Source organism: Dermacentor variabilis, chromosome 6 (genome assembly GCF_050947875.1).
Source record: "Dermacentor variabilis isolate Ectoservices chromosome 6, ASM5094787v1, whole genome shotgun sequence".
NCBI classification, from domain to species: Eukaryota; Metazoa; Arthropoda; class Arachnida; order Ixodida; family Ixodidae; genus Dermacentor; species Dermacentor variabilis.
In genome coordinates, this window is record NC_134573.1 from 40,203,968 (window position 1) to 40,230,963 (window position 26,996).

The 26,996-nt window shown below is 47.8% G+C and overlaps 1 protein-coding gene across 2 annotated transcripts in view; it reads left to right on the plus strand.

The window, feature by feature from the left end:
• LOC142584747 (mitogen-activated protein kinase kinase kinase 7-like) overlaps positions 1-26,996 on the plus strand; it is a 133,856-nt gene that overhangs the window by 53,888 nt on the left and 52,972 nt on the right. For both annotated transcript variants that reach the window (XM_075694975.1, XM_075694976.1), the window contains exons 9-11: positions 8,766-8,893; positions 19,617-19,738; positions 25,653-25,815. In XM_075694975.1, coding sequence (XP_075551090.1) covers positions 8,766-8,893; positions 19,617-19,738; positions 25,653-25,815 — 413 coding nt within the window. The remainder of the gene's footprint in view (positions 1-8,765; positions 8,894-19,616; positions 19,739-25,652; positions 25,816-26,996) is intronic.

Genomic DNA, 26,996 nt, shown 5'->3' on the forward strand with positions numbered 1-26,996 from the left:
GCAGAATTCGCCTTTCGTCGTGAAGCTCGAAATCATAAATCGCGTCGAACGCGATGAGAAGTTGGATGGCCCCGCAGCGTGCAAGATTCCGAGGAGCACTCTCGGCACGGTTAGGGCTAAAGTGACCCGACTCGCAACCCGGTGCCCGTGGCGCCCGACGCGTACGCACGCCCGTGTACGAGGGGTTCTTCATACGTGCCGGTTTCCGCGTGCTCGGTGATGACTGTAAATTCTGATGAATGCGACAAAGCCGTTGCCGGTGTTGCCGAAGTTTGGAGCGAGCTGTCAAAATTTCCGGGACATTCGAATCAACGGCGGACGAGTTTGTCAGTGCAGATGATGGTGTCGCGACCACGGGAGAGCCCGGAAACGAAGACTACATCGCCGACATCGTACCGAGCACAAATGAAAGTAGGCACGTTGAGGAAAGCAACTACGGTCCTTTGCCCACATCCTCCGAAGTGATTGGTGCACTCGCATTAGTCCGGTGCTTCTGCGCGAATGCGGAAGGTTGCGGCCTCAGCTGCTCCGACTCAGACAACGTGGGGAAGTGCGTGCGTCGCAGGCAGCGAAATTGCCCGAGCAGAAGAAAATGCAGGACTAATTTATGCGAAACTAAGCTAGTTTCTTCAATAAAGTGATTTTATAAATGGTATGTGCTTTTATGACATCCAATTATTTAGCAGGCTTATATCGAATTATGCTCTATATCGAACTGATGGGCGTTTTTTTGCGAGTTCGATATAGCCGGGTTTGACTGTATAGTGCCAAGCATGCTGCCTTTCCTATGACTAGCGCAAGACACATCGGCATCTACGAGTGACGGCATCTTTGGCAGAGTGCTAAGCACACAATCTTATCACAGCGCAAGAACTCTGCTGTCCATAGATGCATATGGCACTAGTCACGTGAAGTATTGTTACACGAAGGATGAGTCAGTAAGATGAGCAACTATGTACCGGTTATATTTACAACAGCGGTTGCAGCGCTGACCGGTTAAATTCACAGTGCGAGCCCAATTCGTTCCCTTTTTCTCGAGAAATGGCACCCACGCGCCTCGTTCAAACAATCAAATATCACACGCCTGTAGCATAATCCCCCGGTGACAGAAGCGACTTCCCGGAGCATCTAAATGTCATCACTGGGAGGGTGATACTGCTTCAGTCGTGTAACGTGCACAATATCATTCGACTGGGAAGCAGATGGGGCGTCAGGGGCGATCTCGTAGGTGACAGGCGTCACGGCACGAAGCACTCGGTACGGGCCTGTGTAACGAGACAACAGTTTTTCTGACAGGCCGGCATGACGCGACAGAGACCATAAAAGCACCAAAGAACCAGGCGGGAAGTGCACGTCTTGTTGTCGCCGGTCTTACAAACGCCTTTGACTCTCTTGGCATTTCAGAAGGCGGTCACGGGTAATTTCCCTTGTGTGGACACAGCGGTGGATGGCATCAAGTGCATATTCACTGGTTGGTGCCGCCTGAACAGGGAGGGTTGTGTTGAGGGGCAGTGCTGGTTCTCGGCCGAACAGGAGGAAAAATGGGGAATAACCGACGGTGTCGTGGCGTGAGGAATTATAAGCAAATGTGACAAACGGTAGAGCGAGCTCCCATTCATTGTGGTCTGAAGAGACATATTTTGCGAGCATGTCTGTGAGAGTGCGATTGAGATGCTCCGTGAGGCCATTTGTTTGCGGGTGGTATGACATGGATAGCTTGTGCCTCATGGCACAGGACTGCAGGATGTCCGCGATAGCTTTTGATAGGAGTGTCCATCCACAGTCTGTGAGACGTTGTCGCGGCGCTCCATGTAATAAAGTCACATCCCGTAGAAGAAAATCGGCGACATCTGTGGTGCAGCTTGTAGTAAGTGCTCGGGTGATGGCATAGCACGTGGTATAATCCGTGGCCACCGTGATCCACCTGTTCCCAGGGGTAGAAAGAGGAAAAGGGCCAAGTAAGTCCAAACCAACCCGAAAGAATGGTTCCGGGGGAATGTCGAGTGGTTGAAGGTACCCAGCAGCGAGCGTCGATGGTGTCTTGCATTGCTGGCATTTCTCACACGCAGCTACATATCTTCTAACGGAGTGAGCAAGCCCTGGCCAAAAGAAATGTCGGCGGATCCGGTCGTAGGTACGTGACACACCCAGGTGACCGGCAGTGGAGAGGTTGTGAAGTTCGCGGAGAACAGCCGAGCGAAGGGGTTTAGGGATCATAAGGAGTAATGCAGGGCCATCGGGGTGAATATTGTGGCGGTAGAGTACGCTACCTTGAAGTGTGAATAGGCGAAGGGAACTGTCGGCAAGTGACGATTCCAGGCGGTCAATGATGATACGCAAGGACGGGTCACGGCGCTGCTCCTCAGCGACATGGGGCAGTGGAAAAACACAGAACACAGGCGTTGGTGTCAGTATCAGACGTAGTGGTCACGTCTTCGACTAGGTAGCAAAAGAGGCAATCTGCGTCCTGGTGTTGGCATCCTGTCTTGTAAGTCATCGTGTAGAGATATTTTTGTAGTCGTAAGGCCCAGCAGCCGAGCTGGCCAGTAGGATCCTTGAGCGACGAAAGCCAACAGAGCGCATGATGGTCTGTGATTACTGAGAAGGGCTTGCCATATAAGTATGGGCGGAACTTTGAAACAGCCCAGATGAGAGCAAGACATTCGCGCTCGGTAATTGAATAGTTGCGCTCTGAAGTTGTCAGGAGCCGGCTAGCATAGGCTATAACGCGGTCGTGTCCGTGTTTGCGTTGCGATAAAATGGCACCGATCCCATAACCACTGGCATCGGTTCGGACTTCTGTAGGTACGGATGGGTCAAAGTGGGCCAAGACCGGTGGATTGGTGAGAATCATGATAACGTGTGAAAATGCGGCAGCCCAAGGGGAACCCCACGTGAAAGGCATGTCTTTCTTCAGAAGTTAAGTGAGTGGTTAAGCGATTGTTGCGAAATCTTTCACGAACTATCGGAAACAAGAACAGAGCCCCACAAAACTCCGGACATCTTTGACAGACTGAAGTACAGGAAAAGCCGTTACTGCTCGAACCTCCTCTGGATCGGGTTGTACTCCGGAAGCATCGATGAGATGACCTAACACTATAATCTGTCGGCGCCCAAAGTGGCACGTCAATGAGTTTAATTGGAGCCCAGCCTTGCGGAAGACGTCAAGGATAGCCGCAATGCGCTCAAGGTGCATCTCAAATGTAGGAGAAAACACAGGGACGTCGTCAAGGTAACAAGGGCTAGCTGACCATTTGAAACCTTGAAGCATAGAGTCGATCATTCATTCGAACATGGCGGGGGCATTGCATAAACCGAACGGCGTAACCTTGAATTGGTAGAGGCCATCTGGAAGGACGAAAGCAGTCTTTTCTTGGTCTTGCTCATCAACGAAAATCTGCCAAAAACCAGATCAATGGTAACTGGACGAAAAGTATTTGGCACCATGAAGACAATCAAGAGCATCGTCGATTCATGGTAAAGGGTAAACGTCCTTAAGTAATGCAATTGAGGTGGCGGTAATCAACTCAGAAACGCCACGAGCCATCTTTCTTTTCGACGAGCACGACCGGTGATGCCCAAAAACTCGACGAGGGCTCAACAATACCTCTGGCGAGCATCTTGTTTACTTCCTGCTGAATAACTTGCCGCTCTGCTGTGGCCACGCTATATGGTCGGCGGTGAATGGGAACTGCATCACCAGTGTTTATCCGACGCTTAACTAGAGATCTGACCAAGTGGTCGATTGTCAGTGTCAAATATGTCGCGGTAGGAAAGAAAAAGGCGATATAGGGTGGCTGCTTGGTCAAATGCGACGTCTGGAGCGACCATGGGATGTAATGGGCCGTCGAGGTTCAAGGCATCCTATGGGTAATCAGGAGGATCTGGAGACGCGTCGGCTGCAAAAGCAGTGACGTGGTCGTCCCTCACTGACCGGAGTGTGTCCACCGCTATGCCTTCAGGTAACACTTGCTTCGTCAAGCCAAAATTGATAACGGGGAGACACATGCGATTAGTGGCAAGGGTTACAACGAAGCATGGCACAGAGATGTCACGCGCCAGGAGGACATCACGAATAGTTGGGACGGCATAGTCGCCATCAGGCACGGTTGCCATTGAGGCCAATTCGACAAAGGTGAGGGCTTTTGGAGATAAGCGAACGAACACTGTAGTGCAAAGGTGTTCGGTTGTTCGGGGCAAATGTCTGAAAAAAAAAGGAAGCTCGAAGCACAGCGTACCGGTGGAACAGTCGATGAGGACAGAATGCGTTGTTAGAAAGTTGAGCCCAAAGATTAGGTCATGAGGGCAACTGGTCAGCACGGTGAACAGGGCTGGAACTTGGCGGCCAGCAATTCCTATGCGAGCAGTGCACATAACCCTGACGGCAACAGTGACGCCATTGGCGACGCGTATGGCTCAAGTGATGGCAGGCGTAAGAACTTTTTTGAGGCGACGACATAGGTTAGTGCTCATTATGGACGCTTGTGTTCCAGTATTAATAATGCCGTCAATGGAACACCATATACGTCTACTTCAATTAGGTTCGTGTTGGTTGGGAGCGTCAGTGGAGGATTTGGACCTGGACGAACATGATGTAGCACTACCTCCAAGAGCTGCATGGCCTAGTTTTCCGTCCGGGATGGTCCATAATTGGTCGGCGACCAATAGCGGCGTGGCTGGGGCGACGGGACCGACGGCGCTGAGGTGACAGCAAGTGAACAGCATGACTGATATCGACGGATTCATGAGAGGTAGGAGGCATACAGCGAGGCGAGTAACAGCGCGGGTCGGCATATGGGCGAGGAGACAGGGAAAAGAAGCTCGAATACGGCGACGTCCAAGACGTGTGGCAGTGGCGAGCGACATGGCCAGTACGGAGGCAACAGAAACAAATGGGCTTGTCGTCTGGAGTTCTCCACTCGGCAGGGTTGCGGTATCTGGTACGGGAATACAGATCGCCGTAAGGCGGAGCAGTCGGCACCGGTTGGGCGTCAGGTCAGGAGATGGAGCAGGCAGCAGGAAAACGTAGGTTTGCAAATTCTTGCCATACAACTGCCTGAATGAGGGAGATCGCTGGGGCTGGTTGGTCAATGGTGGGTTTAAGTGGGGGTGAATGGAATGGCGCAGGACTTGTAACCTAGAGTTCACGGCGAACAATAAGTGCGACGTGCTCATTAAAAGGTGGTGAAGCGGTAAGGTCAACGCAAGACGACATCGGAGCTGTGTTAGGGAGTGCGAGAACTGTGGAATGTCACGGCAGCTTTTGGCAAGCTCAAAGCGGCGGCATTCCTTGACAATGACGTCGATGGTGGACACATTGTTGAAGACCAACAAGTTGAAGGCATCGTCCGCGATCCCTTTAAGTACGTGGCCGACTTTGTCAACCTTGGCCATTTTCTCACCTTTCCGGCAAAGAACGAGCACGTCTTATATGTACGAGACATACAATTCAGTAGAAGACTGAACTCGGGCATCAAGCTCTTTTCTAGCAGCCAGCTGCCGACCGGTGAGATTTCCAAAGAGGTTGACGAGCTTCTCCTTTAAAGCATCCCAGCTTGTCCTTGTGTGTCCGGAACCAGACACGAGGGGTTCTGCCCAAGTAGAATAGGACATTGGCTAGCACAATGGTAGGGTCCCAGCGGTTGTTTCAGCTAACACGCTCATACAGGTTGAGCCAGTGTTCAATGTCGACATTATCTTGACCGGAGAATATGCCAGAATCGCAGGAATTGGTAACCGTAACGTACATTGTTGTGGGGTCGCAGGAGTAGAAGGAGGCGAGGCGAGGAGGGAGGCGGAAAGCAGGACGGTGTGGCCGCTGCGGAGCTCTGTGGTGAGAACGGGGAACGGCACCCTCCACCACAATGTTACGCGAAGGACGAGTCAGTAAGACGAGCAACCGTTTACAGGTTATACTTACAACAGCGGTTACAGCGCTGACCTGTTAGATCCACAGCGCGAGCGCAGTTCATTATTCTTTTTTTCTTGAGAGATGGCACCCACGCGCCTCGTTCAAACAATCAAATATCACACGCGTGTAGCAATATCATGAAAGGAAAAGTATATTTGAAAGTGACCATCCGAGAATGTGGCCAAGTTTGACATTGCTTTGCTATGTGCAGATACACTTGCCTTTGTCTTAGATGATCCGAGGCTACGATTTTCTAGCAGTGTGTATTATGCTATCCCTTTTCACACCTCTTACGCCTCGTCAGTGGTGAGAATGACACTACACTTTCGTTACAGGTGGGATAGGCCGCCCATCAACTGTGGATGATAGGAGCAGAACGGAACTCGCATATGAAATCGCACAAACCTCAAATGCAGCTTTTATGACTTGGTGGCTTGGCTTGTCCTGTAGTTTGGGCATAGTCGGCAATTTTACTTGATCGACTAAGCTTTGCTAGTTTTGGTTTCAAGATGCCAGCAACATGGCCAACGACCATGCTGGAGACGTATCAAAATGAAAATATCGCTATCTCTGCTCGAGTCAGTGGCCAGATTAGCACTTGGTCGTGCAGTTGGAATTTGAATTATCGCATGATGTGCTTTAAGGTGTCCCAAATTTTGGTTGTTCTTGTGCATTGTCTTTGGGGCAGTGGTGATGCTGTGGAGCTGTCTGAATAATCAAGCCGGTTAGAATTATCAGTGTTAAATTATTGGTTGCTTGTCAAGTAAGCAAGTCTCGAAAATGCATGTTCACATGAATATGTTGCAAACTGTAAGTACATTTTTACAGCCTCCTCGTAGAGCAGGGGAAAACATTCCAGCTATCCGTAACCAACATGTTTCGAGTTCCACAGTAGCAAGCAATGACTTCATTACAGCATTTTCTAGAAGCTCTATCAGCTCATTTTCACCATCAACATTTTCATTACTGAAGCAACTTACATCTGCTGAAAGGGGCCACAAGCAATGTGTCTGTAGCAGACTTTGGCAAGTAACTAATTGAGTGGCATCTAAGTGGGCTCAAATATGTCACTACTGTCTCTTTGTCAGCTGCAGATAGTGTCCCTGATGTTGCAAAGTCACTCAGCAATTTAAACAGAGAATAGCCATGTCTTCCAACCCGCTCTAGCCACCCTTCAAGTTTCCTACAGAATCTCCTTATCTTCTGCTTGAAAAAATGATCACTTCATCCTGGAGGTCCTTGGCTGGCACTTTTATGTGTGACAGCCAATGCAGCTCCATCTGTAAGAGCAGGTGCTGATGTTTTGAACCTATCCTTTCATGAAGAGCTTTCAAAAGGCAGCTGGCCTTAGGCCTTGCTATGATGCTGCCCACTACATGGACAACATGTTGCATTACGCTCGCTAGCTCTTGGCTCAGTTCCTTTAATATGTCGCAGCTCTCATCCACGGCAAGCGAAAACTTCCCGGCAGATTTCAGCTTTTCGGTTATCGGGCTTTGCACACGAGACGCAGTTTGTCTCATTCTTCACGGAACTGCGTCATTCGAGCATGGTATTTTTCCATTATTTATTTCACGTGCCCATTCCTGATGATGGTGTCGCCAGCTCCTTTCATGTAGAGCATGATCAGCATTTTCCAGATGATGTGTGGCTTCATCTTCTTTGCTGTGTGGTAGCTAAGGTTGTAGCTGGCTTTTGCTACCACTGGAGAGCTTGCCAGCTTGAACAAAAAGTAAGTGTCGTACAGTAAAATCTACGAGAATGGCTTGTGTTGAACGTGGCAACATGAAATAAAACAGTCTGCAGGAATGTTGACAACGGCACACGGCGGGACTAACAACGATACATAAAGAACTAAAAAAGCAAAACATCCATTTACTAAAGTGTAGTTTTGCAGTTCTGCACCTCGTAATATGTCACAGTCACAGCATATGGGAAACTAGGAAATATGCCTCTGCAGATCAGCGAACAAGGCAAGGGTAATTGGTGGCCCCCGACGTAACTGGTCGATGATGTGGTCTCACTTTTCTCGGGGCATCCAGTGTCTAGCACTGCAGCTTCCGTTTCTGCACTGCAAGGAAGTCGAGGTCCTTGTCTTGGCAGTCTGGGTGCTGCTTTCGGAGGTGGCAGGCTAGCCCGGTTGGCATGGCAGAGCTTTGTGCAAGCACTTCGCTGCACAAAACACATTGCAGCTAGCCATAAGCTTTTGCAAGCCCCAGACTTCAGGAAACTATCTTGGTACCCTCGTAACTTCGACATTACGATGGCACAGAGTGTGCGTCATGCCAGATGTTGGTGTAACAATATCGTCTACGTGTATCTTGTCAACAATACCGAGAGGAAGTGTTCTCAGTATATGCTAGGCATTGTATGGCAAGTCGGTTCTGCATTATAGGAGCAGCAGCGATGATGGTAATGGTTTCGTCTTTGATTAGCATGGTAGCAAGTGCCACCTTGTGTAACACCATGAGAGGTAGCTGCACAGTTTACTCTCGACTTTGACGAAGGTTCAATTTGTGGCGAGCATGCAAGGGCTTTGCGCACCGCCCTGAATATTGTTATGCACCCCTATTTGAGAGCCACTGCATTATACCATAGGTGACCGAGTGACCCTTCCACTTGGCGAGAAAGCGGTTAGATAGAAAGGTAGTTCCCAAAGCTTGCTAATCACGATAAAATGATATTTCCTTGAAAACGTGTTTCACCTGCCCCAAAGGACATTAGCAGTGCAAATGGTCTTTAATACGCCTGGTACATTTTGGTGGGACTGTATCAGGGCAACTCGTATTGTGCTACCACTTGTTTTTCTGGCCTTGCCGAGATATTGTGTGCCTGAGCGTTATGCTTTTCACAGCTGTTGGTCCAAACATGCCGAGCAGCGGCCTCCCATGGCCGAGGTGGAGAAGACCATGGACTACTTGGCAGCCTTTGTTCCAGGAGCTGACATCCCTCTCACATATCCAGCACCGCAAAGGAATGATGGTAGGCCTAGCCAAAAGTCATCTGGTAGTGCAGTAGAACATCGTTACTTTGGATTCTGCTGGAGTGAAAAAAAAAATGTCTGAATTAACCAAATGTTTAATTATCGAAGAAATCAAGAAAACAATATACAAATGCTTGCTACGCCAATCTGCCTTTATTTACGGAATAAATTCACAACCCTTGCTTCTATTTTTCACAAAATTAATGCAGAAGTGGCAATTTTTGTAATCTCGTGACTGTTTAGCACTCACAGCGGTGAGGGCCTTGCAACTTCCTTTGGGGTGCAGCAATGCTACTGCTGCACCAATTGCACCAAACTGCACCAAGAATCGAACTCCGCTACATCCTAGTACATATCAGCAAAATATGGGAAATCTGTGCCCACTCTGTACCAAAAGGGTTGCTCACACTTTCAAGAAACGGATCTGTGCCCTCAAGGGCCATTTTACCGCACCATCTAAAGTGGCATGGCATGGACCAGCGGCTGTACAGTCGACTCCCGATAATTCGATGCCGCTTAATTGGAATTTTCGGTTAATTAGAAGTGAAGTGCTGGTCCCGCCAGTTTTGCATGTAATCCTATGGAAGAAATCGCTCGATAATTCGAAGTCCTCATCCAGTAATATTGTTTAATTGGAAGTTAATTTTCAGCCGGGATCCTCGAGGTGACCGTCATTCTTTGGTAGAATGTGCAGTTTTTCAAGTGCTGCAACAGCTCCGTGCTCTGCGTTGGTGTCATCACCACCGCATCCGCCCGCAACGCCATCCTTCTTGGAGCAGCGCGATTATTCATTGCTACGGCTGCCGTGGCCTCCGCGATCAACTCCGGCGGGAGGCGAAGCGGCTCCCACCGGAGGCCACGCACGGCTGCCGCGCGTGGCCGGAGCTGATCGTGGAGGCCACGCGGGTGCCATAGGTGCACGCAGCGCTGCATACTGGCAGTGGCGAGATTGTGTGAGATTAGTCTTGCAGCGTGCGCAGCGTATGTCGAGGCGTGTGTTCATCGAGCGCCTTTGTGCGGGTAGCTCGTTGGCTGGGTTGTACCACGGGTGATCCTACGCTTCGGAATTGTCTGTACCTAGTCGCACAGTTTATAGCCATGGCAAACCGTGGCTCTTATCGCACGCTCGACCTGGCAACGAAAGTCGAGGTTTTGAAGGAAGTTGAGAAGGGAGGTGCCGCCAAACAAAACATAGCGCAGAAGTACGGGATCAAGCCGAACACGCTCTCAAACTACATCAAGAACAAGCGCACAATAATGGATGCATTTGAGAACGACAAGTTCAAGACTTCACGGAAGCGAATGTGCCCCGGCGCTTACCCAGAATTGGAGAAGGCTCTGCTGGTTTGGATTAGGGAGGCCAGGAGCTCAGCGGAGACATCGTTGCGATGAAAGCCCGGACGCTTGCAGCAATGTTGGGGATTGATGACTTCGTTTTGTCAGATGGATGGCTGACGCGCTTTAAAGATCGCCATGACCTGGTTTTCAAGAGCGTGTGTGGTGAAAAGGCGTCCGTTAACCAGGAAACATGCGCCACGTGGAAGGACGGAAAGCTGCGTGAATATCTCGCCGAATACAGACCGGAAGACATCTTCAATGCAGATGAGACTGCACTCTTCCATCGGCTTCTACCAGAGAAGACCCTGACATTCAAGGACGACGACTGTGCTGGGGGCAAACGCAGCAAGGAGAGAGTGTCAGGGCTGATCGCGGCAAACATGACTGGCACGGAACGATGTCGGTTACTTGTGATCGGGAAGGCCGCGAAACCGAGATGTTTTAAAGGCGTGAAGACGCTGCCTGTGGACTATGAGGCGAACAAAAAAGCATGGATGACGGCCGAAATCTTCAAGAGCTGGATAAGCAAATTGGGCCGCAAGTTTGCTTCTTCGAACCGCAAGGTGTTGTTCCTGGTTGAGCACTGCAGTACTCACGTGAATGTGCCAGCCTTGAGTGCAATACGCCTCACATTTTTGCCTGCAAACACAACGGCTGTTTTGCAGCCAATGGACCAAGGCATCATCAAAAATGTTAAAGTCCTGTGCAGGCGGCACCTCCTCGAGCGCATGATTTTGTGTATGGATAACTCCGCAAAATACGAGGTGAGCCTGCTCAGTGCCATCCACATGTTAGCGCAAGCATGGGATCGTGTGAAGCAAGAAACAATCGCAAACTGCTTCACGGCTTGCGCTTTTGTGGCAGCTTCTTCGGAGGATGCCTCTGAAATTTCAGCGGAGGAAGCGTCAACAAGCGAGCTTGACGGCACTGATTTTGGTGATGCTCTCGGGGACGTCAATTTTGAAGATTACGTAGCCGTAGACAAGGCGGTCGAAACGTGCGGTGCGCTGACGGATAGCGAAATTGTAGAGATTATTTGGCCCCAGGAAGCGACCCAGAAAAGCGACGATGACGTTGAAGGCGAGCCACAACCTAAGGCTGCCGATGTAGCTGCGGGCCTTGCTCTCGCGGAGCGCTTCTTTGCCGCTGAAGCTAACGCAGAAGAAGCTTTCCGCCACGTCTACAGCCTGCAGAACTTGCTTTCAGCAGCGCGATTCGGCAAGAAGAAGCAGAGCAAGATGACTGACTATTTTTCTTAGAGAAAATATTCAATTTCGCCACAAATAAAGTGCTGTTTTTGTGTTTTGTGCTTAATTGGAAGTTCGTTTAATTCGAAGTTTTTTGCGGTCCTTGTGAACTTCGTATTAACGGGAGTCGACTGTATTAGTTCCGTGGTGGGCTGAGTCAAGGGATCGTACTGATGTTCCTGTCTACAGTAAAAACTCATTAAACCGTACCCGCTTAAACAGTAGTTTCGTTTTAAACCTAGTAAAGTCAAATCCCTGACTCAGCGGCCATTGAACATAATATGTTTTGTATCCGCATAAAATACCAGCTTACTGCGTATGTATCGGTTAACACGTAGTGTTTCCACTTTTCATCGCTCAATCACGGCGGTGCGTCGTCCCCATCGGGTGACCCATCAGAACAAAGGAGATCAGAGATCTCCGTTGTTCGGAGATCAGAACAACGGCCTCCAAGCGCCCTGTGCATTTGTGCGTGAAGCCATGCACATCAACATCATTTTGGTGTCATGCGAACAAAGACGTGCGTCATGCCAAAGCTTGGATAAAAAAGAATGGGTGCTCAGCATAGAAGGAAAACTGAACATCGTTCAGGCAATTGAACGTGGCACAAGGAAGTCAGCGCTGGCATGTGACAGTGATCTACCATTGACTACGGTGTGGGGCATTTGGAATGCGAAGAAGTTGCTTGGGAGCTCTGCTGCAACCGCAAAAAGATGTCGGCTGCGAAGTTAGACTTTTTGCCATCGTTGCCTCTGTTGCCAACGTGTCACCTAACGACAGTGATGAGGACGACACGGAAAGCGACAGCATGGACAATTCAGGCCCGACAATGGCAGAAGCTACGTGTTACACCAGCCTCATAAATGCAATCGTCGCGACGAGAACAGTGCGCCGCAATGAAAAAGGCGCCCCGTGACTTCTGTGCCACTACCGCGCCTGTGAACTGAGAATATGCAATGCCAACGAGGAATCTGCCATGTGAGTGTTTGCTGAGAAGAGGGGGCTGGCTGAAAAGCTGGGTCGCAGCTTCAGTAAGTTTGAGGCCACCGTCGTCACCGCTAGGCCGCGGCGGCATCAAACTAAAATAAGATTTTTGTCGCACGAAGCCAATAAATACTGCATGTTTTTGCCCTTTCATCGCACTCTCTCTGAGTTCTGTTTTTGACAGGTAAGTGGGAGATCTCATGCTATTTTGATTAAGCAGTACTACCGTTTAGTACGTACTTTTTCCAAGCTCCGGCCAGCTGCGGTTTAACGAGGTTTCACTGTAGATTCAATACCGTGCACTCTTGACGTGTGCGGATTGCTTAGGCAATGGGGCAAACTCTATTTTCTGGCGGCAGCGAGCGAGCGTGCTGCTGCCGAGCCAGATCCCGCGATCCTGTACGACCAATGTGAAGCGTTGACCATAGTTTCGGACGCTGTATGGAGCCTCGCTCGATGTTTTGAAAGTAATGTGCACATTGGCGCAGACATGGCGGCCGGGAACAACTTTTCCGCTATTCAATTTGTTGCCTACCCCCCACTTTTCTTGGCGTGGCAGTTTCACGGCGTAAGAATGGCATACAGCCGCTACCAAGATTTTTGTCAACTCGGCACCAGACAGCAACTTTTGTCACTTAATACTGATTAAGTGCCACTGGTTAAGCTTTGCGGTATCTTGTATGGCCGTGACAAAAATTTGCTGCCAGCTAACGTGGTGGTGGGCATGTCGTTGAAGTGAGATGGCCTCCAATATTCTTACGCGAAGAAGAGAGGTTCAAATATATTTACATTGTAGTTACAAAGCATTTACTGGAATACAAGAGCCAGTCAGCATGACATCAGCAAGCATCACCGTCTTCTGTACCGTCCTCAGCTTCATCTCTGGCTGTGCTTGGTAACAATATGTTCAGATCAGTAAATAGCTTCGCTGATTGGGCGTGATATCACAGGCTAGATTGGTGGCCAGAAGCCGAGATTGGGGCCGCGGGTGACATGCCGGCCACTACTGCGAATGCTTTTGTGAAGTTTGTTTTTCCGCTTACTGGACAGAATGGTGAAAGGTTGCGTGTAGGCAGAAAGCTCCAAACTTAATTCGCTGATCACAGCCCAATCTGACAGTGTTACATGTGCACAGTCAAAGGTCACGCTTGTACAGTCGACGAACCACCTTATAACAATACTCAAGTGCCACAAAAATTCCATTGTTATAACTTATAATTGTTATAACTGGGTTGCATGAAAAAATCAAAATAGGGGGATGGCAGAGCTGTTGTGGGAAAACTGCAATGGTTGGGATGCGAGTGCCCCTCCCCAGCACCTTCCTCCATCTGGCTGCTGATTGTGTTCACTCGTTTAACTGCTTCCTGGGCGCTCCGATTGCTTGTAACAAGCCGTGGCTGTCGGCATTAAAGAATGGCACTGCTATAACAACTGCAAAGAGGAGTCACGGGTGGCATTCGATGTGCGAGCCTTGCTGAGGCATTGCTTTGGTGGCCCCAAAAGGGGCCTCAAGAGTTGCGAGAAGGCTGCCATGGCAGCCTGCCAGCTTGAGAAATCCAGAAGAAACGCTGAGGCGAGATCGCCACAAGCGTCTGGCTTGCACGAAAAAGCTCTTTGTCCATCAGCCTTGCATGCTTACGTGAAGCTTGCCGACATCCTTCTCCATGGCGTCCAGCTGCTCCGTATAGTGCTGCGGAAGGTTGCTCGTGAAAACAAAGCCTCGGAGAGGCTGAATCGATCTGCTGGCCCTCCTGTAAGGACAATGTTGGGGCAGACTGCCCTACCGCATCATCACTGCTGTCATCGCCGTCACTATCTGATGCAATCACGTCCACGACGATCGCCTCATCGGTTAGAAGCACTTATGTGCATTGCCGAGGATAAGTGGGCGGATCAGTCATCTTCCGTTTCAGCCGAAAGTCAAATGAGGCTGAGAAACCAAGAACTATTTCAATGCAACCAACAAAGACAAATGCGCGCGGTTAAGCTGTATGCAGAACTGTGCTGAATGAAGAGCCAGCGAGCAACATGCGAGTAATCTGCGAGCAATCTGCGAGCAGTGCACTTGGCACGGTCCATTCGTGTTTTGGAGGGTGGGGTGGTGTAGAGCTATGGGTGTAGCCCATTCATGTTTGGAGGGGTGGAAGGGCAACGGTAGAGAGGCATGCCGAAATGGCTGGAAAATGAGCATGCGGTGGCTGTTGGAGCAGTGGCCCATCGTGTAGCGGCTCGAATTTCTTGTCTTCTTTTATTTCTTTTCAAGGATTTCGCATTTCACTATCTTTCGGCTCGGACACCCAGCAGCCACACTTCATCGTTATAACCGGTAAAGCAGCATCAGTGCATTGTAGGAAGCGGGTTATTTCACCATGGAAAACATACAAGTCGATGGTGAAGCAGCTTCTCATTGTTATAATCGATATATTGTTAATACCGGTATCGTTTTAAATGGGTTCGACTGTACATCTGAACTTCGTGGCGGTGCACAAGGCACATCAAGCTGCATGACTAGCGGAAGCGAACTGCTCCGGCAGTGTCGTCCATCGCAGTACTTCAAGTACTGCGATGGACGATGGTTGTCAGTGAAATACAGAACAGAGAAAAATAAATAAAAGTTTCCTACCTCTGGCTGTACCATTCTTCAATAGAGTGCTTCATCTTAAAGGATACATTTATAGGAGCAAGATAACGCTGAAGGTTTTTAAAACGCTTTCAAATTCAGGCACATAGCACTTCTAAGTGCTTCTGTGCTTCTTTAAGCACATCTTGGGACACCACCGCTTCGTCGCAGTCCACGGAAGTGCGATCAAGCGGGGGCTTCATGTTGAGTGTTTCAATTTATGAACCAGTGACCACTTGCTGCTTTCACATGCATTGCCCACTGTAAAAGCCCCATATGATATAGCTCACAATTGCATTTGTAAACCTGTTCCAAAAGTCCATTTTACTGTTCTGGGATGTGTTTTTGGCTGCTCCAAAAGCTGCTTCCAAATGGTTTGGGCCAGCAGCGTCGCTGTAGTGCAACCTGTTTAGCCCTGGTGCAAGAACCATGTCTGCATCCGAGTAAAGCTCTTAGTCACTAAAGCGCGCTCATAGCAATTATTTTTTTTTGCCAGTGAGCTGGTCTGCAACACATTGCCTGTCCATCGTCATATAGCCGCAGGTTTGGTGCCAGTGTGTGGGCTGTGGTAGAATTGGTCTTCACCCTTGACAGCTTCCGCCATGTTTCTGATATTGCATGCTCATTGCACTGAGTCAAAATGTAACTACTGCCATCTCAACCGCTGTGGACGAAGCCGGGGATGGCGACTGCGCAGTCTGAAGGCACGAAGCCAATGCGTGCTTCAAGTAAAAATTAAAATACTCTTCACCGCAACCACAGCGGAGGAAACCATGGTTGTTATTGACGTGGTCAGGGGTGACGACTGCACAAGGCACGTAGGGCCAACGCAGGCACTGAATCAAAACAAAACTAGCATTAGCCACAACCACTGTGGATGAGGCCGCAGTCCTTATCAATACGATCAGGGGTGGCAACTACTCGGTTCTGAGGCACGTGTGGCGAACGCGATATCATGGCGATGGTAAACGCATAAACACACAAATAGGCACGAAACATTCGACGTTTCTGTCATTCCTTTACGGTTACTGCTGATGACTATGAGGATATGGACTCTGGCGCTTCAGTTCAATAGGCTGCTGGCGCCGCTTGTGATGTTTCGTGTCACAGAATTGCATGACTCCGCTCTTGCCGCGCTGCAATGGTTGTCCGAATTAACTGATGTGCAGGCAAATATGCCCGAATTCATGAGAGTTTAATACCATTAAATAATGCGTACGGCCTGCCGGGACCGAAGGACTAGTCTGAAATATTGGATTTTCCAAATAACCAAGGGTTGATTTAACGACATGTTATTGTAAAGCCTTGAATTGACACTGTTATCTGGCCAGTTCGAAACACGAGCACAACTCTGCATGTCTGTTACTACTTCATTGCAATGCTGTTATTCACCCTTGCCGTAGTATTTTCATGCTTTACTAAGGCTTTCAGGAGAGCACCACAAGTATTTAAAAAAAAGGCAAGATCGGGCACAGATAAAACACTGACTACAACAATGGTTTTATTTCTATGCAATGCACAGATGCTCATATTAGTGCATAGTACGTAGTGTTTTCACATGATGGGAGCACTAGAGAAGTAAAAAGGGCGGCTGCAGCCGCTGGGCTGCATCTTTTGTTGTGCTGTGTATTGGCATGAATTTGTAGTCATCTGAGTGTCCTCCACCCATGCTATCTGACACTCCACATACAGGGATACATCTTCTTCAAGAAAACATAAAAGGTGCAATATTTTTTTTTGTGAGGCAGGTGTCTCTATGGGGTGAGGGGGGGGGTATACAGTCAACTTCCGTTAATTTACACATATAGGACCAAATGAATTGGTTGAATTATGCAGCCAGTCGAATTAAACAAGAGGCACAACAGGCATTGATTCATTTGGCAGTATTTACATAGATTCTAACAGGTCCCCCAAAAGAATGCAACCCAGTTTTTATGGATTCAAATCAGGAAACTAACAGAAAAGTGACATCAGAGCTCCTAAACAAAGTACTAATAAAATGTAGCAATAAGAAATGTAGCAGGCCACCGATTCGGACAATAAGTAAAAGACAGGATTAGAAAACTTTACCTTTGCAAAATGGAAATTTATTTGCTTAATGTTCATAGTCATCACTCTTGAGCAACACTTAGCCTACAAAGAATCGAACCAACAGTGTTGTCCTCCTTACGGTCCCTAGCATGTTGATATTTTCCATTTATCAAGCGACTCTGCAACAATTTCAAACAGGATGGTCGCCCATGTTAGACTAACCACTTTGCTAGTTTTTCCTGTGACACATGCAATTCTCCGGAACAACGAGAACATGTGATGCGAATTGTTGCAAAGAGTAAAAAAAAAAAAATGGCAGCACCTATTTCACGATGACTGTTGTCAGCAATGCATTTAGTATTGAACCATAGCGACACAACGTATTGCCACCGTCGAAACGAGTTACGTACGAGGCCTTGTACTGCAGCAGAACTCCTCTTTCCCAATTCCCCAAGAACACTCGATACCACTGCCAAGCCTGTGCATGGCAAACGCTGACAAACGCGTCGTGTGGCAACCAGGCTCCTCTCTTATGCTTCTTTCCGGCCTGGCTGTGCCACCTAGTGGTGCTGCCAAGAAGTCCACATGTGGCCTCCGGGGCGGGAAGAGCGCTGTGCCGGTGCCTACGAACACTCAGTGGCAGATACTTAGTGACCCAGGTTGGCGAGATTCATTGAAGAGCACCACATACCCAGTGTATTTGTGGCACAGTCTGTTAATGTGTCGTGTTGCTGTCCCTGAAGAATGCTTGTGATGTGGGTTCAACTACACTCAGCATCAGAGAAATTTAAGCTATCTTTTTTTGTCATTGTGGAGTGGCACAATCCCAGTGGCACACACCTAGTTACTCAAGTTGTGTCAAATACATTCATTGAAGATGGACACAACTACTGCCACTTACCCAGTGACCCAAGTCGGCGTTGAAGAGTTTCAGCGAGCAGTGGTTCCTACCCAGTCTCGCATCTACAGTGACTCATGTCGGCATGAAAGAGGTTCATTGAAGAGCGGCACATATGTACAGGCGTAGCCACTACTAGCTGGAGCACAGGAGTCCGTGGCAATGCTTCGTGGAGCATCACTATTGGCACCTTGTGAAGTCTTGGCAGACGACTCAGTGTAGCAGACAACTCGCCAGGCTTTTTGCCAATCGCTTTGATTGCGCGATAGCACCTTTGCTACAAGACTTCATGAGATGCCGGTGATGGGGCATTCCATGGAGAGATGCAAGAGGCTTCCGTGTTACTGCTAGCAGCGGCCATGCCTGCCCACACTGCCACATACTCAGTAACCCAAGTGGGTCCGAAAGTTGGTTTCACATCAGCATAGCAGGCCGATGTGCTACCCATTCAACTACGGACTGCCTTAGTGATTCATGTAGGCAGGGAAACACACGTGCACTCACACATGCACAGACAGACAGACAGACACACACACACAGACAGAGAGGCGCACAAAGCGGATGCCGTGGCGCACGGGTTCAGAAGACGAGACGGTGCTCAATAAAAAAAATTTCAGGAGAAAATTTTTTTTAATCTGCTGTGCAGGCGACGACGCATCGAGTTTTGCGAGCGAATGCTTCGCCTAGGCATGTGTCGCCTAGTAACAGAGGCGCATCTCTTCCTTCTTTCACTCTTCTTTCTGAACATGCCTCTTTCTTTCATGCTTCTTTCTGCAGCCATACTAGCTACAGATGCGGAGAAATGTATCCTGCGTACGTGCAGGGATGCCACACAGCCGAACTTTGCACTTTTCAAACAGTTTCGTTTCGCGCACTTGCGCTTTGGCATAGTCCACATGCCTGCCTCGAGCGAGACGATTGCGGTGTCCATGGCAATCATGTCAAAAACAAACAAACAACAAGATATGTTGTGCTTTGGAGGTGACATAGAGCTTCGTTTTTGTCAGTAGTTTTCTCAGCGTCTGCTTTGTGCATGTCACTCTTATTATACAGTGCTTCGATGGTGCGTGGCGGCGGAATCTATGGCAAATAGCAACACTGCGGGCCGAGAGCCAACAACGACGTTTTCATGGATAGCCCAAACAGTGACAACTTAGGAACTGATGGATTGATGGGTGTAATGATCAATTTGGGGTCTTTCACTGTAACGCCCTTTCAGAATAGCGAATGATTTTCAGCGGTCCCGCGTGATTCGTTATATTGAGATTTGATTCTAAATGTATTGGTGCCGGCCGAGACCTTTGGTTGGGATTGAATGTACTGAAAAATGAAATTAACCAGAGTTGAATTAACGGAAGTCGAATATAGACGTGCGCACACACACATACACACCTGTGTGTGTGTGCTGATTTGTATATGGGATGTGTGCTGGGCCTGGTGTCCCAGCCCCAAAACAAATCCCAGCAGCATATTTTATGAAATGGATATGGGAAGATGCAAATTTGGAAACTTTTACAAGTAGTAACCAGCACATTGGTAGCGATTTAGCTTCCTAGAAGGTGAAAAAATGGCCGCCGCTCTTTTTTGTGTGTGTGTTCATGCAGCTGAGTTGCCAGGCAACGACGAGTGGAGTGAGCCAGCCGGTCTGGGGACTGACCCGTCGTGGGGCTCCCAACGGCAAGCCACTTCCCTTGTGGTGCAGGGAGCTACAAACACCACCACCAAGGTGATCATGCTGCGGTCCTTTTATTGCTGCGCTTATTCTGTGCTATGTGTTCCAAAACTGTTTGCATCCTGCACATGGCCATCGCAAACGTAATCTTGGACTGTGTAAGATATGATAGCATAGATATGAAGCAGCTTCCATGTGATATCTTACATTTTAAATATGAGTGGATATCACAAGGAGCTCGCAAGAGAAGACATTCTTTATACCGAAATTTTAAAAAATGCCACCCTTACCATTCGCTGGAAGTGACTCAGAATCCTGAATGCTGAATGTAAAAGGTGCATTTTGTAATTTAGCACTGTTCACATGCCATGTATTGGCGTGGCGAACTTCCAGTGGACCACCAAAACTGTCCTGCTGAAGGCGTCATGCTTGCGTTTCTCTCAATTACATGTTTTTGTTTTTTTCAGTGATGGCATGTACAATTGCTGACCGATAATTTCAACAGCTTCAGAGCACTGCCACTCACTCCGTAAATGTGTTCATAACGAAATTCCACAAAAAGTGGTTGTTATATCAGTTGTTCGTTATATATGGACTTACCGTTAAAAACACTAAAAAATTAACAGCACTGAAGCTGATGTCAGCAGTTACAATTCAGCAGCACTTTGGGGAAATTTGGCGCGAGGCAGTTGCTCGCTTATGTCGAAGGCCGTATTGTTGTCGCGGTTGGACTGGAGCGGGGCATGCGCTGCTGTGCGTCCAGTTTGGTTGTGCTTTGGCACTCTGCGTGTGCCCTCTTTTCACCGTGACTGGGTTCGAAGCGTTCGTTGTAGCAGTACGGCGATTTAAAAACCCTTCATTATATCTTGAAGCAGATTCCATAATAGGGAGGGTCAGAAAATCATGCATTGATACGTGGTCGTTATAACTGGTAGATCGATATATCCGGGATCGTTATAAGTGGGTTCGAGTGTATAATGATGACTGAAATTCGAAATGACTTACAGCATAGCATTCAATAATTCATATTCTGCCTGAGTTGAGCCGAAATTCTAATGTACTTGTTTGGATACATTGCCGGCACCTCTTGGAAACCTAATATAGCGAAGCCTAATGATTCCAGTACTCACTGACTGCACATACTGACTGTGCAGATTGACTGTGTGGCTGTCGAACAAGCCAAGCCTTGTCAAGGCTGCACATACTGACTGTGCAGATTGACTGTGTGGCTGTCGAACAAGCCAAGCCTTGTCAAGGCTGCATTTGTACGTTTGTCATGCGTATTGAGTCAACTGGTTGTGTGTGTCCTGCGTGTCGTGTGTTTCTTTTTTTCTTGCATGTTAAATAGTGACACCGTGTCAGATGATTCAGTGTCTGTTGCCAATACAGTAGAATTTCGTTGAATCTTACGTTCGAATCTTACAGGAACCATAAAATAAAACATATCATCTGAAATCGTATTATCCAGAATAAGCTCCAAAAAGTATGAAAATGGCCGTATTCAGTGACAAACTCAATAACAAAGGTTCATGTGGCGTCAAGTGATACTGTGTGGAACAGCATTTCTCACTGCTACACGAGCCACAGCAAATGCACTTGCATTCAGCAACGTTGAAATACCTTGTCTGTTTGCGCTGAACTTTCTTCTTTTCAATGTCTGTAAGAAAAGGTCTTCTGGAAGATTCAAAAACAAAGACTCCATTCCCTAACTAACCTGAGTAGCAGTGCACCAGCAGTCGGTGTGGCCGCACTGCCATAGCAGTGCTTTACTGCCGGCGGCACACCGCGTGTGTTTTTCTTCCACTGTGGCTAGGGCTTAACACGTTGTTCGTGGGTCGTTAGAATGTTATTTACGCTATGCTGAAATGTAAAGCTATGAGTTTTAGAAATACCAGTAAAAGCCCATTTCTGCAGTCACATTATGTAATTTCACACGAAAACACAGTCACGATAACTGTTTGAAATACATTCCTCCTATGGGACGTTGGCTGGGAAAAGATATAAAAGAAAGAAACATAATTCACAAAAAAACATATTATTCAGGACCGTATCAATGAGATTCCACTGCGTTTGTGGCTTCAGATGGTGCCAACTCCACCCTTGGCAGTGCCGACAAGGACTACAATGAAGTAAGGAATGTGCCGTACAACGACTGTTGCAAAGAAACCCTCAATCCAGTGGTTCTCAAGCTGGGTTCCATAACAGCATTTTAGGGTTTCGCTCGCAGTCAGAAAGAATCCAACCCCATCTTGTTTTCTTTTCCATGCACTTCAACAATTTACTGATTTAGAAAAGAAATTTCACATTGCATTTTAGACTTAACAAAGCTCTTACGCACGATGCCCACACACAATAGTCAGAGAGGGACAGACTCGTGTGCCAGTGGCGTTTAAGCGTTGTGATTGCGCATTTTGCGGGCCCACAGTAGCCACGCTAAGTGCTTTCAATTCGTGCTTGCAAGGACAGTTTGTAACACTAAAGTGGGAATCGGCTCTGAAATTTTGCAAGCTGAGAGCCATTTCCAAACTTAGCAGTGTCTGCCTGGTTGATTTTTGTAGCTGATGGATGATGATAATCACTGTTTAAATGCCATATTGTAACGTACACATGGGGTTCGTTCGCGTGTCAATTGTGGTTGAGGTGTGGGTGTCGGCTCAGTTATCTTTCAGTATAAGCAGCTTCACTACTGTACTGCACACTTTTCTTTTTTATCTCTAATAAAAATGCCTAACAAGCGTTTCGATGCTCACCGAGTTACCACTTCATGCCGGGCGACATGGGCATTTAGGCTTAATGTTGTGATTGGAATATTGAAGACCATTCCATAGCATGGCTCATTTGGGGCGTGAACTATTGGGACAAAAGTAAAGGTAAGGGAAGAGACAAGACATAGCACTGACTGGCAACTGAAGATTTATTCGAAAAGTTAGGAACCTTAAAAATGCCGTATACAGTGGAATCTCGATGATACAAATCTCACGGGGTCACGAAAAATATTCGTATTAGCCGAAATTCGTATCATCAAAACAATTAAAACTAGCTAAATTAAAGAGGCAGAGGTGAACTCACTCAGGCATACGTACGTAAAAAGCATTTATTTTGTGAAGAGAAAGTCTCTAATGTCCTTCTGCTTCTTTTTCTTTGTCAGGTCAATTTGCAGACTTTGTTCAAATCCATAAAAACGCATGCACGTGTCGTCGCTGATTTCATCCGCGGCTATAGCATGCCTCAGAACTTCGAGCGCATGCAGCGTTTCAGCCGCCAGTAGTGGTCCTTCGCCGTCGCCTACGTCTAACACAAAAAACGCGGCCCGAAGCCCGTCCAATGGCACGCGGAAAAAGAGGAAAAGCACAAAAGCAACAAAAGTGCCACCACTTCAAACTCTATGTGCCCAGTCGCGGCCTCCGCGCTGTCCAGCGCCACGTCCACATCTCCGCACCAAAAGAGAGAGGGAGAAATCGCGCAACTGCGCGCTGTGCTCTTTCATTGCCGTCAGTGGGGCTCATGCTTGCGGTCGCGTCTGTCCATGAGCTGGAATTGTGCCAACCGTGGCCTCTCCTCCGCACAGTGGCGCAACCTCCTCCTCTTCTTAGCAACTGGCGTGCCGGTTGGGGACGCAGCTGCACATCGCAACCGTGACGTCACACAGTAGCAGTAGAACGAGCGCGCAGGCATCGGTGGTGGCAACTGCACCGCTGCTCCGCCACTCCTTCATCAGACGTCTCGTTGCAGTCGAGTGAGTGAGACCCATAGCTCCGAAGCGGCCCAGTGAATGCGCGCCAAGCGGTTCGGGGAAGCGGCAGCGGACGCCGGATTCCCCCCACACCAAACGCCAGAAGAATAAGGAGCGAATGCACATGCAACGAATGAACATGTCACCAGATGCGAAAGCAAGGGAGGCAGAGCGGAAACGTCAACAGCGACTGATTAGATCACCGAGCACCAAAGGCAGGGAAGCAGAACGAAAGTGGCAGCAGCGACAGGCGATATCACCGAACACCAAAGCGAATGATTGGAGCACAGACAGCAGCAGCGACCGGCCATTTCACCGAACACCAAAGCCATGGATGTGGAGCGCAGACGGCAGCAGTGTCTGACTTTCACCAAGCACACTTTCAAATTTCCAAAGTGTCTTTGGTAATTTTCGTATCAACCGGGTCGAAAATTGATTCGTAACAACCATTCTCTAGCACAGTGCAAAGTAATGGGGCTCGGCCGGGACCACAGAAAAATTCGTATCATCCAGATATTCGTATTAGCCGTTATAGTATCATCGAGATTTCACTGTATTATACATCACCGAAAGAGCAGTTAAAAACAAAGAAAATTTTTCGTGCAACACATGCCAAAACATCTGCCATGTGTTGAGTCGCATCTAGAAAAACCACTTCAGTATCATGAAGCACTATGGAGGTGCGGCTAACAAACCCCCTACCCTTTTTCTTTATCTCGCGGACTTCTACAACCTCTCTTATCGTTTGATCTTTGTGCTTGTACGACACTGCTGTTTTTTCAAAATGGGGGTCTACACTTATCATGCAGCTTGCAGTCTCTTATATGCATTGCAAGGTGCATGTGTGCAGTCCCTTTTGTGGAAATCTAATGCTCTTTCAGCCTGGTGTCGAGACACCTGCCACTTTGGATAGCATATGTATGCTCACACGAGAAAGGCACAGTATACACTACTGCAGTTGAGCAACAAAGGTTTTTGCCTACCCTTTTGATAATGTATGATATATTGCATTTGTAAAGTTTCTAACCTTTCAAATAAGCCTTCAGTAGCCAGTCAGCGCTGTGTCGTCTCTCTTCTCTTACCTTTGCTTTTGTCCTAGTAATTTGCGCTTCGAATTAGCCACGCTTCCATAGCAACTTGGCCATTTCTCACTTCTGATCATTTCGCAGCATGAGTGATTTGGCACATTTGTTTTCAAAAAAAAAAAAAAAAAAAAATCCTTTTTGCGTCCAACACTTGGTTTCTGTGAAGACGCTGTTTAAGGCACGTGGTGCTTCAAACTATCCATATGGTCGGCACACACTGCATTGCGGTGCATGAAGCAGCGTAGGGGAAAAAAAAAATGTTTCTCTCTGTACTATAGCAAGTTCCTCATCAAGAGCGCTGGCCTTAGAGACTACAGATAACACTCTGAACTGTAAGTAATGGAGGCCACAGGCAGACATAGCTGCAGTGTGACTTTGGTTAGTTTCTCGCTCACACACTGGGGCACGAATCCGAAGGGAAGACCCTGCACCCCCCTTTTTTTCGGTTTCTGTATGCTTCATTCATTCCTATGTCAGTTTGTGTATAAGCACATTGGTGGAAAAAAGGAGAGGTTAGTGTTCCCACAGCTCTTTGGGAAAGCTAGTGGGGTTCCCAAGGTCAGAAATTTTGAGCACCTCTGCCTTAGTCAAAAGTGCAGTCCACCTCAGTTGAAGTTGCCAAGGGATGGAAATTTGGTGCATGCACTGACAACATTTTTTTTTCTACGTGTAGCGACAGCACAACAATGATTGAGATACAGACTAACCAGGTCGCATGTAAGCATATGTGCATGCAGCAATGCGTTGACAAGCTCTTCTCGCCAGTTGTGGAATAAAAATGCATATTGTTCTTTTTTTATTATGAATCTGTTATTTCAGCCTCCCGTTCAAGCGGTCCCTGCCAAGTACCAATCATCCCTTGGTGACTGTAATGAGTATTGCACATAATGAAAGCATTTTCACTTGGGATGTGGCTTCGTTATGATGGCATTCGACTGTGCAAATTGTCTGCTTGATTTTTCTATGCAGGCCTGGGGTGGTCACTCTCGGGTGGTAGAACGATTGCCTCAGAAAGGTGTTGGTCCCGGGTTCGATCGCCGAACCAGGATGAAATTTGCTTCAACTTTGAAGCTTTCTTTCTATGAAACCCATATGGGTTTCCTTTGCAGCTTTGTGCTACAGTTGGGTGGATGGCAATTTTTTATTTCAGGCCCGGAGAAGCGGTGTCGAGCACCCACCGCAGATGAGTGCACCACCATCGTTGTCCTGCAGCAGCGAGGACTTGCAACGCCTGACTGAACTCTCGCTTCAGGATGGTGCTGCAGGAGACGCATCAGCAGCAGGGGCAGGCATCGTCCCATCGTGGACTCCAGGTGATCATGGTGGCAAGGTCGTTTTATCGGATCTAAATGCATGGGTGCTGCCTCGTTGGTTATTACCGTCTCGGGAGGAAGGGCACCTGTAGCTATACGGAGAGAGTTTGGGTGCGTTCACACCAGCAACTGAACGGGGATCGCGCGACCTACCGCAACTGGTGACCAAGAAGCGACTCGTGGCAAGCGGCATTCTCAGCAGCAAGCGTGGCCTGCCCATCTCTGGACCGAAATATCTCACGATTGATGCCGTTTATGTCTGCTCGCAACCTTCATCGCCACGTAAAATAAACATCGGCATATCCTGTGTCACCTATTAGTTCAGGATGGTCGTAAGTGAAAAATTGAGAAGCGAGCAACTTACCCAAATTGATCGCTTTTCAACTAAAGTGACCATTTGCAACCGGTCGCTTTGCTACCATCTTTGTCACACAACCTCTGCGAGTTGTCAGTGTAAATGAGCCTTCAATGTGCAAGTGTTGTACCAGACTGTGCTTGTCCAGGTGCCATTGCACACCTCTAGCCATGCCCGAGTAAAGCCCTGTCACATTCTCAGCGCATTTCCTTCATTTTCATGAGCTAATTCACAAACGTTGAATGTCTGTAAACTGGTTGTACTGAAGTTGGTTAAGAGACGCTCTTCGAAAAAACATTTCTTTAATATTTGTGCTAGAGATCTGAAAATCCACCCACTTATGGAGCATTTCAATTATGTTGTGTTATGTTATGTGATGCACAGTGGCAAAATATAGTCATCCTTGTGGGTTATATGTAATAAATTTTCAGAAGAAGCTCTGTGCTGTAGCTTGTTTAGCTCTTTGTAGACAGCAAAGTGCCGATATCTAGCGAAACGGTGTGTACAATTACTGAAACTACGAAGAAAAAAAGAGAACATTTCAACTAATTTTTTTCTTAATTCTCTGAAATATAACCGTGCACTTTTGCAACTTACTGCTTGGAGATATTGCAATTTCAAGTAGGTAATAGCACTGTGCATATCTTCAAGAGTATGTATGCCAAATTTCGTTAGTACGTATGAGATAATTGTAAGTGTACAAGGTTAATTCCACGTGGTTGTGAAAAAAAAATTAGTTGAAGTGTCCTAAATGTTTTATAGTTCCTGTAATTGTACACACTGATTGAATAGATATTGGCAGTTTGCGTTCTATAAATAGTTAAAT